This window comes from Lonchura striata, chromosome 2 (assembly GCF_046129695.1).
Source record: "Lonchura striata isolate bLonStr1 chromosome 2, bLonStr1.mat, whole genome shotgun sequence".
Taxonomy (NCBI): domain Eukaryota; kingdom Metazoa; phylum Chordata; class Aves; order Passeriformes; family Estrildidae; genus Lonchura; species Lonchura striata.
In genome coordinates, this window is record NC_134604.1 from 30706780 (window position 1) to 30722965 (window position 16186).

A 16186-nucleotide genomic window follows, 5' to 3' on the forward strand; every position below is an offset into this window, starting at 1 on the left:
GATATTGCCAGTCCCACAGCACTTTGAACATTTATAGACAGCTAGAATTGAGGAAGACAGAAAGTACCACTGTAGTTTACCAATTTCTTGAAAAAATCCAATCCCATTGCTGAAGCAAGACAAGATGGAACAGGTTGCCTAGGACCACTTACAGTTAGGTTTGGAGTATCTTCAAGGATGGACATTCCACAATTTCTCTGGGAAAACATTTTTTCAGAACTTCTACAGGAAAAAAGAAAATATAATTTCTTCTGTTCAGATGGAATTTCATGTGTTTCAATTTGTGCCTGTAGCCTCTTCTACAGTCACTGGGTACTCCAGAGAAGAGTCTGGCTCCCTTCTCTTCATTCCCAAAGTTCCTTAAGTATTTACATTTACTGGTAAGATCCCTCCTGAGCTTTCTCTTCTTTAAACCCCCTGGGCCCAGACATTCAGCTGGTTTTCAGAGCAGTTTCCTGTCCAACTGTCTAACACTTTCTCATCTTGTCAGTGAGAATGTTATGGGAGAGTGTCAAAAGCCTTACTAAACCTGAATTAAACAACATCTATTAATCTCTTCTCATCCATCAAGCTAGACATCTCATTGTGGAAACTATCAGCTTCATTATGCACAATTTCCCCATTGTCATTCCATGTTGATTATTCCTGATCACCACTTTGTCCTTCATGTATCTCAGAATGGTTTCCAGAACTAGTTGTCCATCACCTTCCCATGGCTTGTAAGGCTCATTGCTGTCTGGACTCTTCTTTTTGCCCTTGTGGAAGGCTAGATGGACAGCTGCTTTCTTAGAAATGTCTTGCACCACAGAGTGCTTTCATAACACCCTTAAATGCTCTGTTGCAGGTGTTGTGGTGATCTTAAATTAACTGCTAGGCTTTAATGTTGGTATACAAAGCAGACATTCAAAACAGTCTGCTTAACTAAAATGATATTTGTTTAGGGATTTTTCCATCTGTACCACCAAAATGTAGGTTGTAAGGAAACCTTGGAGGTTTCTATTCCAAGCAGAAATTTCCTCAAAGCTGTGTCAAATCACTGTGGCTTTGTGCAAAAACTGTTCTGAAAACTTCCAAGGATGGGGACTTTGTAAGTTATCAGCAAATTGGATACAAATCCCCTTCACAATGAACCGTGCCTAGCTTATTTAGCATTACATTTTGAAATCTGCCAGAAGTTAATTTTTAATCATTTGATAGATGTCTGTAATTGTATGACTTAACTTTCTTGACCAATGGCACCCTACAGTAATCTAAGCATACCATGTTTGCACAGCTGCATTGTCTGCATAGCAATGACAGAAAGGTACATTTAGCTACTGTTCTACACAAGAATCATGTCAGCAAGGAACAAATATTAAACAAAAAATTCACTATTTAATCATCTAAGCGCACTCGATTGCTCGGCAGCATTCCCTGCATGGGACAAGCCAAGAGCAAGGGCTTCACACATTTTACCTAAGTTTAGTAATTTCCTGCACAACCTCCCCTGGGGCTTCTAATGACACAAATTATTGCAGTGTGAAAGGTGACTCTACAGAGAGTTACAAATAAAAATGCTTATAATCATACCTGTAGAAAGTTTCACTCCTATCACTCATTTGTCTTTCTGACAGAAATGTCATTTAATGCAAATCAGGTTCTCTGTCAGAATAATACTTAAAGAAGTCCTGTCACTGAAAAACTGCATTAGTGATTTATGCCTCATTTCAGAGGGATGAGCAACAGCCTTATTACAGCCTCATAATATAAATCCATACAATACAGGGTTGCTATGACAACTGATGAGCCTTAATATCCTAGATTCAAAGGACCTTGTTCAAAGCTGTCAAGTAGTGCAGTTCAATGCAGTTCAGTCATTTGCACCTGTAAGAACTGGGAGAAGGCCCTCCAGAAACGGAGTGGTTCACTCAGGCTCTCAGGGGAGGCATCAGAGTTTTGCAGCTGAGAGCCTTCCTTACCTCTGAGCTATGCACTGCTAGTCCTGAGGCTTTCCAGTCCCCATCAGAGGCACCCAAACTGGTGTTTGGCTTCAGCAATACTGAGCTCCCCAGACTGCCTGAGAAATAGGGTTCACATCCAGTGTCTTTAATTAATAGTTAAAGATGAGGTTAAAAAGAGGCGAGACAATTAAACACCTTCTTGGTACTGAAAAGGGGCTGCCCACCCCTCTAGACTTCTTTTCTCAAAACTGTGATCTTAGCTGTGTTTTCCGCCCATATCCTCCCACTAACTGTGGTATTTGTCAGATTTTGCTGGGCTAGTTCAGCTTACTAACAAAGGAGAGAATTCTGTCTTTTTCTTCTTTTCTGTACTATTTTTCTCCTTGAGATTCTGCCAAGGTTCAAAATGGCTTGTTGCAGGGTTTTAACAACTTGCCAAAGGTAAAATGGAAGAGTAACAACTGGCAAGAATGGAGAGTTGCAAACCTACCCAGTGGTCTACCCTCTGAAAAGAGCAGCACCTGAGCTTTAACAGCAGCTATACAGTCACAGCAATATTCACATTCTTGATTCATAGACTTGACTTGCTGTGAAAAGGTAAAATTTAAGTGTAATGCTGCAGCAGCATTGAATCCTGCAAATAGGCAGACTGGTGTTTACAAGGAGGTCATTAAGTATACAGAAAAAAAAAAAAAGAAAAAAAGCTTAAGCCAGACACAGTGACACAAGACCTAAAAAAGCATATTATGTATCCTCTGAGCAAAAAAAAAAGATGGCTCTCACAACGTGAGGCAAAGATGAAACGAGGCGAAGATGATACAAGGCAAAGATGATACAAAACACCAGGCACAACACACTATGTCATAGAGGGATGGTAGCTGTGGCTGCTGCTCTTCACTGCTGCAAGTCCAGCCAAAACTTGAGCTGAGTACATACTGCAAAGGTGCAGATGCACACACAGGACACTTAATGTCATCAGCCACACAAAACACAGCAGGGTCTTCACTGCTCATTACCCACACACAAACAGCACCTCATGTAATGAGAGTGCTGGAGTAAGATTCAGAGCCACTGAACGCGTTACTCAAATGTCTCGGTTCCACAGATTCCCTACTCCCTTCCTGTTCAACCCATGAAAACCAGACATTTCAGTGAGAAAGCTCCTCTGAATCTGGGCTTTTTCTTGTAATGATTGTTGTGCTCAGGAGAAGCATGTGGCAGAAAAGGCACTGACAATTGCAGGAGCTAAACACAGCTGTCCAGCATAGATGGACTTGTTTGAAACACTTCCCTCTTCAGTGTTTGAAAGGAAATAAGCAATGTTTCTCTGACTAATCCAATGTCCTTCAAATTCTAGTACATTTGGAAGGATTCAGTGTCACTACATACAGTATTTCAGATTAGTAATGAATTAATTAGAAATGAACTTTTATACATGCCCTGTAAAATTAACCTACTGGGTTTTTCCCCTCTGAGAAGCCCATTTTCATCAGACAATAACCATGTGCATTTTACTAGCTTCATATTAAAAGAATTTCAGTTGTCTGATGTGTGAACAGGCCAAAGTGCCCAACTCTCTCCTTTTTCCAGAAATGTATGTGAGTCCTACTGCAATTCCTCTAATTTCAATAATCAAAAAAGACCCATTATTTTAACAGCTGTGGATGAATTCAGGAAGTTGCCACTGATGAGCTTTATGAGCGTGTTTCTGCTTTCTAAAACAAGCTTCCACTTGTGCAGATGATAAAGTGGATTTATTCCAAAATGATCTCACATGGTAGAATATTCTGCCAGTATACGGATGCTGCAAACAAAAATGGTCCCAAGTTGGGAAATTTTACTTGAGTTAATTTACTACCAAAGTACACAAATCTTTTCTCGATGATTGAGGTTCTGGGGAAAGAAAAAGAGTGTAAACCATTAGACAAATGTATTCATGTACATATGTACATTTTTTCTCTCTCCTCTGCTCCTGAGTTTCAGCTTCCTTTTTTTTCACTATGAGGTTAATTCTGTCTGTCAGAATTTGTCCAGGGAGCCAACAGGCAGCACAGGAAATTGTGGGGCTGGGTGTAATGCTTCCTGCCACCCCAAATAATATGGTTTCAGCCATTCAATCCCAATGCTTCCAGTTGTCCAGGGCTTTGGGATGCCAGCTGTTCTGTTCCGCATTTGTCCCTGCTCCAGTATGGGGTGTGACACTGACTGCAGTCCTTTCAGAGGTAAACTTGCTTCAGTGTGGTCTGTTCATCACATATTCCTTGTGTGTGGAGCATTCCCTTTTTAACAGCTGCAGATCACTCCTTAAATCTGGTATGTGAGGAGGTGTTGTACACTTCTCTCAGGAAGGTTATACTGTGCAATGATTTTTTTTCCACTGTTGCTCCATTCATATCTGGACAAACTGGAACCTGTTTCGACTGGCACACAGTAATTCATGGACATCCACTTCCAAAGGGTTAGGAGCACTGTGTTATATCCATGCAAATTGACTTTGTATTGTGCATATCCAAAGATCTGTCAGTACTGGCTATCTGACCAGGCAGAGATAAACTGGGAGAATTGAAACAGAAAAATGGGGGGGGGGGGGGGGGAAGGGGGAGGTGTGGAAATAAAAGAGGAAAAGGATGCTTCACTACTGTTAAGCCACTTTTAACTTTTTGAAGAGCTGATAAAAATATTGCCAGGAGGGTCGCTCTCTGCTACAGTGTCAGAAGAGAGCAACCCAGCATCAAGAAATGTGGGAACCTGACAATTCCTACACCAATTTGATGGCCAGCTGGAGAGCAGAATCCATCCAGGAGTAGAACCTTGTAGCATCTTGTTCATGCCTGTCTTCAGTGAGCTTGAGTCCACCAGTACCTGCTGTTTGTTTGGGTGTACCAACAGGTGAATAAGCCCTGACCTGAGATTTAGATAACCAAACAGACCATGAGAAACCCTGGACATGACACAAGCTACTCTGAACACTGCAAATAACAGAATGAGAAGCTGAAAGCTGTTATGGATGGCACTGTGAGCCATCCTTGGACTTCCCAGATGGATAAGGGGGAGTTACACATTAACTTCACAGATAATTGGAGGGAAATAATTGGGACTCCTTTGGGAGTGGAAACTTGCAAGGCCAGCAGCACCTCAGTAACTGTATCAATAACAGCATGTAAAGTCAAGGTGACTTAGGAATGATAGAAGAAATATATATGTGGGTACAGATGTAGAAAACCTGGGACTAACAGGGAAAAGGCAACTAGGGACAAATTGTTTCTTTGGGATATGAAGGACAGAGAAAGGAAGGGGTCAGGGTAGATGGAAGGAGAATAAGCTTGGAAAAAAAATCAAGAGAAGGTAGAATAAAAGAGAGCAGTTGTATGCAGGCAAGCTGCTGGTCAGATTTAATCTGAATAAGCCTTGTGCCCCATAGCTGCAGGACATCCAGTCTTTTCATTAAACCTTATTTCCTGCTTGATCTTGGGGAGAGGTGTAGGGCAGAATGGGAGAAAGAGAGCACTGCAAGTCAGAGGAGTTGTGTACATGCACATTTTCATCAGCAAACTTCAGTCTTGATCTGCTGGAAAGGAAGAGGAGGATTAGGTTATTTGTGTTCCTATTTATAGGAATGCTGCTTGTGTATATATGGGTGACAAGCAGTGAAGACATCAATCTCTGTGTTGTCTGTGTGGATGATGACGTTGGTGCTGTGTGTGTACCTGCACCTTTGCTTCAGATTTGGCTGGACTTCCAAAAAGGATCATCCGCAGCCACAGCTATCAATGCTAGATGGAAGACATTGCCTGGGTGCTAGACTGCACCAGATTTGTCTGTAGAAGGAGAAATCCCCCTCATCCCAGGATTCAGCTGCATCTTAGCATTGTTCTCAAATTGTGTACATCCTGCTGGCAGGGTCTCAGTGCATGCTAAAAGACACCCAAATAAAAATGATCCCATGGGAGTCACAGAAAGAAAATCCACTTCACTTGTCACTGTCCTTCAAAATCAAGATGAACTTCAGGGAAAAAGAAATTGAGGATCTAAATCTCTGGGGTTAGAATCATGGACAGTAAAGCTGAAATTAAGGACTCAAACTGTCTTCCTGAGGCTGACAGAGGAAATATTGCTGATTCCAATATCAATGGGGGAACAGATCACTCAAAGTCAATTAGCAGAGCCAATATTTAAACTGATGACACTTTTTTCCTAACTGAAATTGGGATAAAGTGTTGGTTTTGTTGATGTTTAAATTAATGGTTTGTATTAGTTCAGCTCCAGCCAGGACTGAACAGATGTTTCAATTCTAAGATTTCCATGATGGATAACATGCCACGGTCAATAAGGTGGCTCAACCAGTAATGGACTTCAAGAAGCAACCCTGGGCAGTGAACAGAAAACCTACTGATTTTCAGTAATGGACACTCATTTTGCTCATTTAGTTTTTTAGAGGTTCTTAGGCACCTCACTAAAGGCAAAGGGAGTTGTTTTTTTTTTTTTTTTTCATTTGGATGAGCAGATTCTCAAGAATCAACATGGGAAAAACTCTTAATAATCAGCTTATACTGGGTTGCTTGGTTTATCCATCATTCCTGATAGAAGTAAACCCCTGGTTATACTACCTGATAAGAAAGGGGTCACATTTGGACCTAAACTCATAAGAAAGGGCATTTGAGTGCTGGTATAGATATAGAAATTGCTGTAGGGCAAAGTCTATAAACCCCTATTGTGCAGTTCTTGGAACTAGAGGAACACCTTTGATCAGACTGGAATCCCAAGAGCACAATTAATTACTGACAAAGTTTTTATCCAAAAACAGATTTACTTACTAAGCTAATGCTTAACATTCATCTTTCGTTTCAAATTGATTCATTAGATAAATGAAAAATAACTTTTTAAAAACATTCATCAAATTGATTAAAAACATAATGTCGGTAACAGTTTTATATAATGAAATCTACCATCTTTTATGTGATATTTTAATGAAATAAATTATGCCATGCCTTCCACTTTCCTAACAAGCTCACCATTGTGAATACTTGTTCTTGAATGTTTACCACAATAGTTGGATGCAGTGAAGATATGTCTCACTAGGAATAATTGTTATCACGTGGTAGCTGGGTGATGCACTCTCTAGTTTCTTATTTCCATTTATATTCCACAAAAGCTTCCAAAGATAATTGACATCTGTGTTTCTTATGATCCGGGGTGGGCCATGATTTTCTAAAACACATCCCCATGGGTAAACTGTGTCTCAGTGCTATCAGACCCTGGAGGAATGTTGTATGGCAGCAGCCTTTGAAAAAGCAGCCATGTGTTTAGCTACATGAGGAGGCATTTTTTCTTAGCATTGCTAAAAGAGCAATATCTCACTGAATTTCAGTGAGATTTTTTACTCACTAAATGCTGATATTCCTGAAAATAAGATCCACTGTTTCTGAAAATTCTACCTCCAAAATTTTCTATGACGCCTCCTGTGACAGCCTTTTGGAGACAAAGAGCTGGTCAGTTAGCCTTAACAGGTTTTGAACTACAAACAACTACACCTATGGAAATTTTTAAAAAACTGTAGAGAGAGGTTAGCACAAAATCAGGATCTAAGAGTCTGAACAGAAATGAAATAAGCAGTATTCAGAGGATTGGTTATTCACACAAGTAGAATTTACTTCATATTCAAAATAGTTTTCTTCCTATAAAATTATTTCTTCTTATCAATAATGTGGCAGCTTCTACAAGCCTGATGACAAAGCAGGATTCAGTGGTGTTAGGCATCAAACAGAATAAAAGACTGTTAATGCCCCAAATAAACTGTCAATTAACTAAAGATAGTCTTTATAAAAGCAAGATGAGGTCATATAAAGATTTTGACTTTCACTTACACCTACAGTCAAAACACATCAGAAGAAATATTTGGAAGATAAAAGCAAGTCTGATAGTGCCAGGTAGTGTTGTATAAATGTATGACTTGTCTAAACATGCCTCAGCATTTTATTGCTTCATACAGCATGACTTTTTGTTTGTATCAGATTGAAGTTCGATGGTTTTCTCTTTCACTTTATCTTCATGTTCTTTTAAAATCCTGGAGAAAAGAAAGAATATTTGTGAGAAAAAAAGTCAATAAAACCCACAAGAGATTGAACAAAAAACCATTTTCCCAAGAGTAGAAAATTGTCCAGAGATTTAACAGAAGATGACAAAATTTTGTGAACAAACAAGAAAGAAGTACAATTATGGTGGCCCCATCACACAACTGCTTTTGTTCATTTAGTTAGAAAAATTTAGTTAGTGCTGATTGTTAACATTTATTGCATATTACACAGACTCAAACAGTGACTTTCATTTCTTACTTTTAAGGCTGGAACAAAACTAAAACGAATCTGGCTGCCTAGACATTTACCAATTACTGACACTTTCACAAAATTTCACTGATTTCAGCAACAATATTAGAGATTTGCCAACTCATTACCAGTGTGTCTTCACCTCTGTAAGTAGTTCAGAGGGGCCATATTTTCCTGTATCTTTACCTCTAGCCTTTACTTGACTTCAAAAATCCACTTCTTCCTATCTCCCAGCCCCATGGCAGACAGCAGAATTTGAGCTGTAATGAGCAGAGGGAAGAAGGAAGAAGGAAGTATATCCAGTGTCCTGCTGCAAGGAGTCACCAGCATCCATTTTCAAGTATATTTCTCCAAACCTTCAGGAAATTCTTGCAAGAATTATCACAGCCAAGACCCTCAGCTTTCCTAGCAACAATACAGATGTTTCTGAATGTATACAGAGTTTCACCAGCACAACTCTTTAGGAACCTAAGCAACTCTCAGTCAGAGCAACAGGGTCAGGCTACAGAGCAGCTGAAAGGCAACAAATATTTAATCACCCTGAGTTTCTATAACTAATAAATATAAAGCTAATATTAATATATATTATATATTATATATTATATATTATATATTATATATTATATATTATATATTATATATTATATATTATATATTATAACATAAAACTAATTAAACAAAGAGAACTCACAGTGTCATCATTTACAGGGCAGTCAGGCATATAAAAAACTCATTGTTAGTGTTTTCTTCTTACCTAGCTAAGTGAAGCACAGAATTTTCCACATTGTACCCAGAATATGCACTGCATTCATAGAAAATTAAATTGTAATCCTACAATAAAAGAGAAAAAACATTTCAATTACTTTTGCACAATGTCTCACTCCAGCTGTAAAAAGAGCAACACAGATATACTGAAATATGAAAATAAAGAAGGAGAAATAGATTATCTTAGAATTTTAATTCTAGAGCTAACAGTAAAGAGTAACAAAAGAAGTCCAAGTGTGCCTCACAAATAACAACTACATGCTTCTCTTAGCAGGTATTTTTTCTGTAGAATAGCTTTTGATACAAGAGCTCAAATGAAAACAGATCTTGTAAGGTACTAAGTCTTGTGACCTTCCCTTGTGATGATCAAGCAATTCCCACATCACTGAGTGCTGGACAAAGCAGGTGAAAAGAATCCCAGTAACTCTTCTTTCATCTTTTTGTACTTGTGAATTTTTTCTGCACCTTCTTTTGCAGTCAGCCTGCGTCTTTCAGTTTTATACTCCCCTGGGAGCTTTGTAATTAGGAATAGTGGGTAAATGATCAAGTCTTGGGAGAGATTCTCAGTCCTTCAGCTGAAGTCTTATGAACGCAAAGGCAAAAGATCATCTGCACACAAGCCTGACCTGGCAGCTCTGAAGGCAGAGAAGTTGGAAAGGGAATGACAGATTATCCTCCAAAATGGACATCTGTTGACTTTCACAACCTACTACAATGAAGGTCATCTACACTGCCTCTGTGGTATTACTACCTGTCCTTTTACCCATCCAGATTTCAAATTTCTATGCACTTTCCACCTGTCTCTGTGTCTTATTGCTATTTATAGCAGTAGCTTAAAACTCAAGCAAGTAAGTCAGTACCTTAGAAAATTACAATCACGTCTGCAGAGTTTCATTTATTTATTATTAACTATGGTTACTGCACTTATACTTATTTAACCACTCTTCAGAAGACACTTATAATTCAGTTTTCAAAACTTTCCATTAAGATGACCTGGTATTTCTGTTTTGATTTGATTTCTTTTTTCTCTATATACTGTGCTTCCAGAATTGCACAGCTTTTGGAAATTTCTGTCATCTTTGTGGAATTTCAGAGACAAAAAGTGGGGAAAAGAATTTCATAAATACAATAGTTTATTTTAGCAGCTTTAATAAAAGTGCTTTAGAGTTACCTAATGACAGTTTTGTACATGTTGTCAATGGTTATATTGTTTGTTCCAATGAAAAACAGAATTGAACAACATGCAATAATTTCTTGATGACCAGATAAGCACAGAAAAGCAGAGAAGTAAGAAATCAGGCAATGTTAGTGTTGAATAGACATTTTATCAATTTTTTAAACATATATAACATTTGCAATAATGCAACTCTATGATTCTCTTGCTTTTCTTAGAAAAAATTTTAAGATAAAATTTGACTAGGTCAAATTTCTTGCTAGCTGTGCAGACAGAAGCTTGAAATCAAAATTACACTCTCTTTTTCTGCTCTGCTGATCAGAACTCTTATAGAAAACCTACTGTGGTCAGTTCATAGGTATTTCATGTCAGTCAAGCTGAGAGTGATACCACTCCAACATCTTCTCTACATACAACAGAGTATCACCAGAGGAGAACTCTCAGTGGTAACTTCATTTATGCTGGCATAAATCTGAATGGATTTTTCAACAAATTGCTTGGATGGAAAGATAACAATTTAAACTCAATTAATAATGAGTGCTTAATTCTCTCAGTCTAGCAAAAAGGTTCTTGTCTGAAAGGTGAGACGGTCTGGAAATACAATATGCCATTTACCTGATTCAAAGAGGAAATTTTAATTGATAGAAAACACAAGGCTCACAAACTAAGAACAGGCAGGACACATATAATTGTTGAACTAGGAAATGCCATCCATCTCCATCCAGGAATCAGCTACTGAACCTTGGAGACCACTGGCAATTACTTCATTTTAAAAACTTATCTACAAATCAGCAGACATCGAAAGAATAGGGAGGAAAATTAATTATTACCAGAGAGAGCTGGGCAATTTTCTGTCCTGTAAAGTAGCATCACTCTCAGAATAGCTGCCTCATTAGCAGTATTTGTGTAAGAATGGCACTGACAAGTTGACAAAGTAGAAACTGTATGAATACACAGAAACAATCCTCATTCCATGAAGCACATATACTCTGCAAAGCCAAGGCAGACAAGGCATTATTATCTTGTTTTATAGCTGGGGAACAGCTATAGAGAAGGATTTATTGACCCATTTAAGATCACTCAGGAAGTGTGTGCAGGGTGAAAATAAAATCATGCGGATATAAGCATGCCTGAGCAGCACCTTTATCATAAGGCATTTTATTGAAATAATTGGCACTGCTTACACTTCTGTACTCAAACAAAGCATTGGCTGTTCCTGGACACTCACAATATAATCTAAATACTCTCTCTTCTTGTGTTCATATGAACTTTTGATCATTGGATCAAGCTAAGCTAAAGAGAAATTTTTTATATGGAGTGCTCCTTCTGGGTCCTCTGCTAAAACAAGTCAAATGGACTTCCACAATCCCTGTGCTCATTCCATGCTTCCTTTTCACAGGGAATGTACTGGAACTAAAAGTCTTGTCAAATGATAACTCCCTTCAGGCTGCCATTATTCCTTTTAAAAATGAGTTGTGCTGCCCACCTTGCAGAGAAGTTATGTCCCTTTCTGACTATATAAAAAACTGGATAAAACCAACCCCATCCTATGAGACATGGAAACAGTCCTTAAAACTGCCGGACTTCAGGGCCAACAGGCTAAACTGATTCTTTGCACAAGAAGAGCTTGTTTTCACCAAATATGGCTATACAAAATAGCATCAGCTCAGCACCTAGCCCTGTGTACTTGGGATCATTCCTGAGTAATTCATGGGATTATTCACAAAATAAGCAACTCAGCTGCATACACTAACAGAGACAGTGCTATGTGGTTTCACTGGAATTACACGGCCATTTAGCAAGAATTAATATTTCATTAAAATTCATGGTTATTATTAGCTCAGCAAGCAAATTATTGTAATTTAATTATATCTATGCTACTTTTCAACTAATCCATTGCCATTAATCACTCCTTCTCTCAACTACCTCAGGCAGCACATTCAAACGTTCAAGTGAGTCATTCAGATCCATTCATTTGATTATAACCATCTTATTTGACAACTTTTTGTTTTACTTATGCAAAACATTTTATTTTCTTGCATGACATGTTAGAATTAATAGCCTGGTGGGCTGTGAGCTCTGTATGCTGGAATGATTCATCTTTGCTTTACTAGCACAGTTTTTTTAGAGCAAGATGACATGCAAGACACCTACTCTCTGTCCATTTAGCAGTTACGTGTCACCTGTTTTTTCACAGAAGGATTCAGTGCTACCCACTGAATCCCTCCTAGCTTCCAGGGTCTCAAAGTTATCTGCATTTCCATGCATGCAAGAAAATAGAGCTGATTTCCTAAAGGGAGGTCCTTTGGGGGATAAAGTTCAAGGCTGATAATCCTCCCTGACAAAAACCAAATAACGGACACAAACCTGAATAGGGAGGTATAATTTCAAAAGGCTATGTGAATAATCAAAATAAGGTAAAAAGAGATCTGGCCCTAATTCTTTCAGTTACAGAAAGGTGCCTAACAGCACCTGGAAGAACAATTCTTCTTTCCTGGAAGAACAATTCAGCTGCACTTCAAATTTTGAAAATACCCTTTTTATTACTGGCAGCAAATCTATTTTCAAAGGCAAAAGAGGTAAATATATGAAATCTAGCACAGTGTTTAATTTAGGTATGTTCCTACCAGCTCGGTGAATATTTCAGCAATATTTCAATTACTTATTTCTAAATAAATGAATACTCTGCAGGCATTCACGTTCAAACTATAAGCACTGTATAAAGACATTCAAAGGAAAAATTGATGGGCATGGTACACAGGAATATAAACAAGTATCTGGTATTTGCAGTCTCTTGATTGCTTAAATTATGCCCATGGATCACCAGTGCTCTCAGACTGTTAACTCTACTTATTTTATCTCCTTGATGGAAAGTTACTAAAAGTAAACATGTTTTCTACTCCTACCACAGGAGTAACAGATGGTCTTCTTTGGTTTTACAGGAGGTAGGAGGGAGAAAAGGTCCCCAGATTATCTCTATGTTAAGAATCCTTTCACAGGGAAAAGGGAGTTAAAAAGAGAGGGAAAAGAAACAGCAAGGGAAAAAAATAGAGAAAAAGAACAAAGAGAGAGGAGACACAATGAGAGTGAGTTCTTAAATATTTTCTTCTCCACTCATTTTTTGGTTTGGTTTGGTTTAGGGATTTTTACTTGACTTGTTTGGTTTTAGGGTGTTCTCTTTATCTCAGCAGTGTTGTAAGTACTATAATTATCAGAACTTACATCACTGAAAGCTGAATTGAAGAGTGTGACGGGGTTCCTAATACTTAAAGATACCTGACTAAGACTGGTCTGTGTTTCTACGAATTTAAACACATTGAAACTCCATTTTAAAACCTTCACCTTCAAGCTTTGTAAGGAGTTCCCAAAGTACAGTACCTTTGCAAGATGGTCTCCCATTCCCATCGGGACCTCGCGCTCCTTTTCGTTATCAGTTTTGTTACCCAGCAAAAGAACAGGCATTGTCTCCCCAGTTGCCTCCTGCAGAATAAACAGTGAATATCAACTGAAGTACTGAATTCAAAAGATCACAGATGAAGAGGATAAAAGCTAACAAATGTCACACTCTAACAAGACATTTAAGACTTCACACAAACTAGGTATGTGCCACTTTGCTTACAAACATGTCAGGAATTGAAGCTGGATAAAAGACATGAAAAAGACATAATGCTAAGATTACACTGACTAGGGATTTTTTTTTTTTAATAACAGCACAGAAGCTCATTAGACTTTATATTAAAATGGGAGAGAGAAAACCACCATGCTACACAGGCTCAGATATTATGTGTTTACAGCCACTGCTTTTCTAATTACATGGCCAGGAAAAAATAATGGCAACACCTGGGTACTATTATGCCAAATGAATTACACAAAATAGTGAAGAAATACACAAAATAGGCCCCCAAAAATACACAGAATAGACAGAAATCAAAATCCATTCTGAAAAGGGTTATAATTATCACAGTGAGTGCTTTCATTAGGTGGGCTGAATGCTACAGCAGTATGTCCAATTTAGCAACAGTTTGCAACAAAAATTAGTTGGTAAAAAAGAGTGAACTATTAGAGCTTGGAAAGAAGTTTTGACCACAATATTCCATTTTTCTGAATCATATCAGCCATGCTCCTCTAGCTTTTACCATGCTGAATTAAAGCATGCCACTGATTTATTAAGATAATATAATTAGCAAGGGCCTGTTCTTCCCAAATGCATGCTAATAGTACTTCGGTAAGGCTACTAATATCTGGAATAACTATGACTGGAGGCATTTAAATGACTGAGTCCTAATCTGAACTCCCAAAGCCACCTCCTGGCCATTCTGGAAAACACTGTGTTATACTAGAGCACATGCCCAATAAAATCAGACTAAATGATCTTTGCAGATTAATTTGTCCCTTACTTTTTCAGTGTGCAAAGAGGAAGTCACACTTCATTCTTGCCACAAGTCAGCCCTTTGTGGCAGCTGCTCTTACTCTTTGTTCTGGCCACAAGCAGATTCCATTGCTTATGCTCTACATATGTTTTCATTTTTAACTGATTGATGTCACTCAGTGGCATGGACTACAATTTTCTTTTGAAGTGGTTGAAAGGATGATCCCCAGGAAACTGAACTGTCTTTCACGAGGCAGTTTCACTGCACTGGAGTGGATTACGTAGCTCTAAGTTTATGTCTTATGTTCACAATATAATCTATTTTCCACTAGCTACACACTTGGTTATCAAATGTTAGTGATCACGAGATCACCATCATTGATCCAAAACACCTCTCAATGCTAGGAGTGATCCAGTGGGGGTCCTCAGCTAAGCTCTCTTTGTGAGAAATCACAGGACTCCATGCTGGGATTTTCCCACCACTCATTCAAAGTCCTTAAAACCCTGGAACTATGATTTTTTTCTGTAGAAACAGAGATGAAAAACAACTTCACTGGCAACAGTGCAGACTGAACTCACAAGCAAAAATATAATTGTGACAACACAAGAAACATGGCGCCCTCTGTTTTACCTTGACAACAGCCCTTGTTCAGAAGGTAGAAATTAACACCAGGGTTTGGATTTCAAGTTACGCCAAGTTACCTCAATGCTTATCAGCCACTGCTTGACAGCTGTGAATGTGTCTTTTGCTGTTATATCATACATCACAATGACACCATCAGCTTTTCTGAAAAACTGCTTGGTAATGCTTCGGTACCTACAAGTAAGAATCTTGGTTACAGCTCTCTTCAACACAAGCAACACTCTGACAAGTTAAAATTTATAGCAATTCTTCCATACAAAAGCAGATAAATTATTTGGAAAAAAAAAAAAAAAGTATTTTTTAAAAGAAAGTGTTTGGAAAAGCTCCCCCTGCCTTTTTTAACTGATTCTGGGTTAGGCAGGATAATTAGCTGCATATCTCACCTTCTCTCACCTCTTTAATTTTAAGCTTGGAGCAGAAATTTCCCCCTCGCTCTTCTAAAGCTAGCTAGGCCTTTTTCCAAAACTTCATGTAGAAAATGCAGATTTGTCATTATCATCCTTGCTTTTAGAAATAGTAATAGTAATAGAAAATCACACAATAGATGAGGAGATGGGGAAGGAAATGACCACTGAAATCTTACAAAAACATGGAGTTCTACTACAATGGCATTGCTTTAGTAAAACAAAAAATAAACTCTTTTTTTTTATCCATTAAGGTATTTTCTGATATAGAAATAATTCTAGGTGCATTTTAAAATCAGTCTTCCTCCTAAAGAAACAGTGTAACACTAAACTTTTCAGAGCTTAATTAGTGCTTCAAGAGAATGAGCTAAACTGTGAATCCACTGGCTCTATTAGGAATGATGCTGTATTTGTTCCTCTCCCAAGAAGCAGGATTAGGTTCCACACTTAATGATCTTCAAACACATGATTCAAGGAAGTGAGACCTTAAAATGCGTATGGGTTTTGACTGGCATGGAGTTACATTTCATCATACTGTCTTAATTTCAAACAAGGACTTTTGCCACTT

At 38.2% G+C, this 16186-nt stretch overlaps 1 protein-coding gene across 1 annotated transcript in view; it reads right to left on the reverse strand.

Moving 5' to 3' along the window:
* Positions 1-7564: 7564 nt before the first annotated feature.
* The window catches only part of CRACR2A (calcium release activated channel regulator 2A), a 52017-nt gene continuing 43395 nt past the window's right edge, over positions 7565-16186 (reverse strand). The window contains exons 15-18 of the mRNA XM_031505338.2: positions 15274-15388; positions 13581-13682; positions 9018-9094; positions 7565-8004 (exon numbers count right to left, since the gene is read on the reverse strand). Of these exons, the coding sequence (XP_031361198.2) occupies positions 7914-8004; positions 9018-9094; positions 13581-13682; positions 15274-15388 (385 nt within the window). The 3' untranslated portion in view covers positions 7565-7913. The remainder of the gene's footprint in view (positions 8005-9017; positions 9095-13580; positions 13683-15273; positions 15389-16186) is intronic.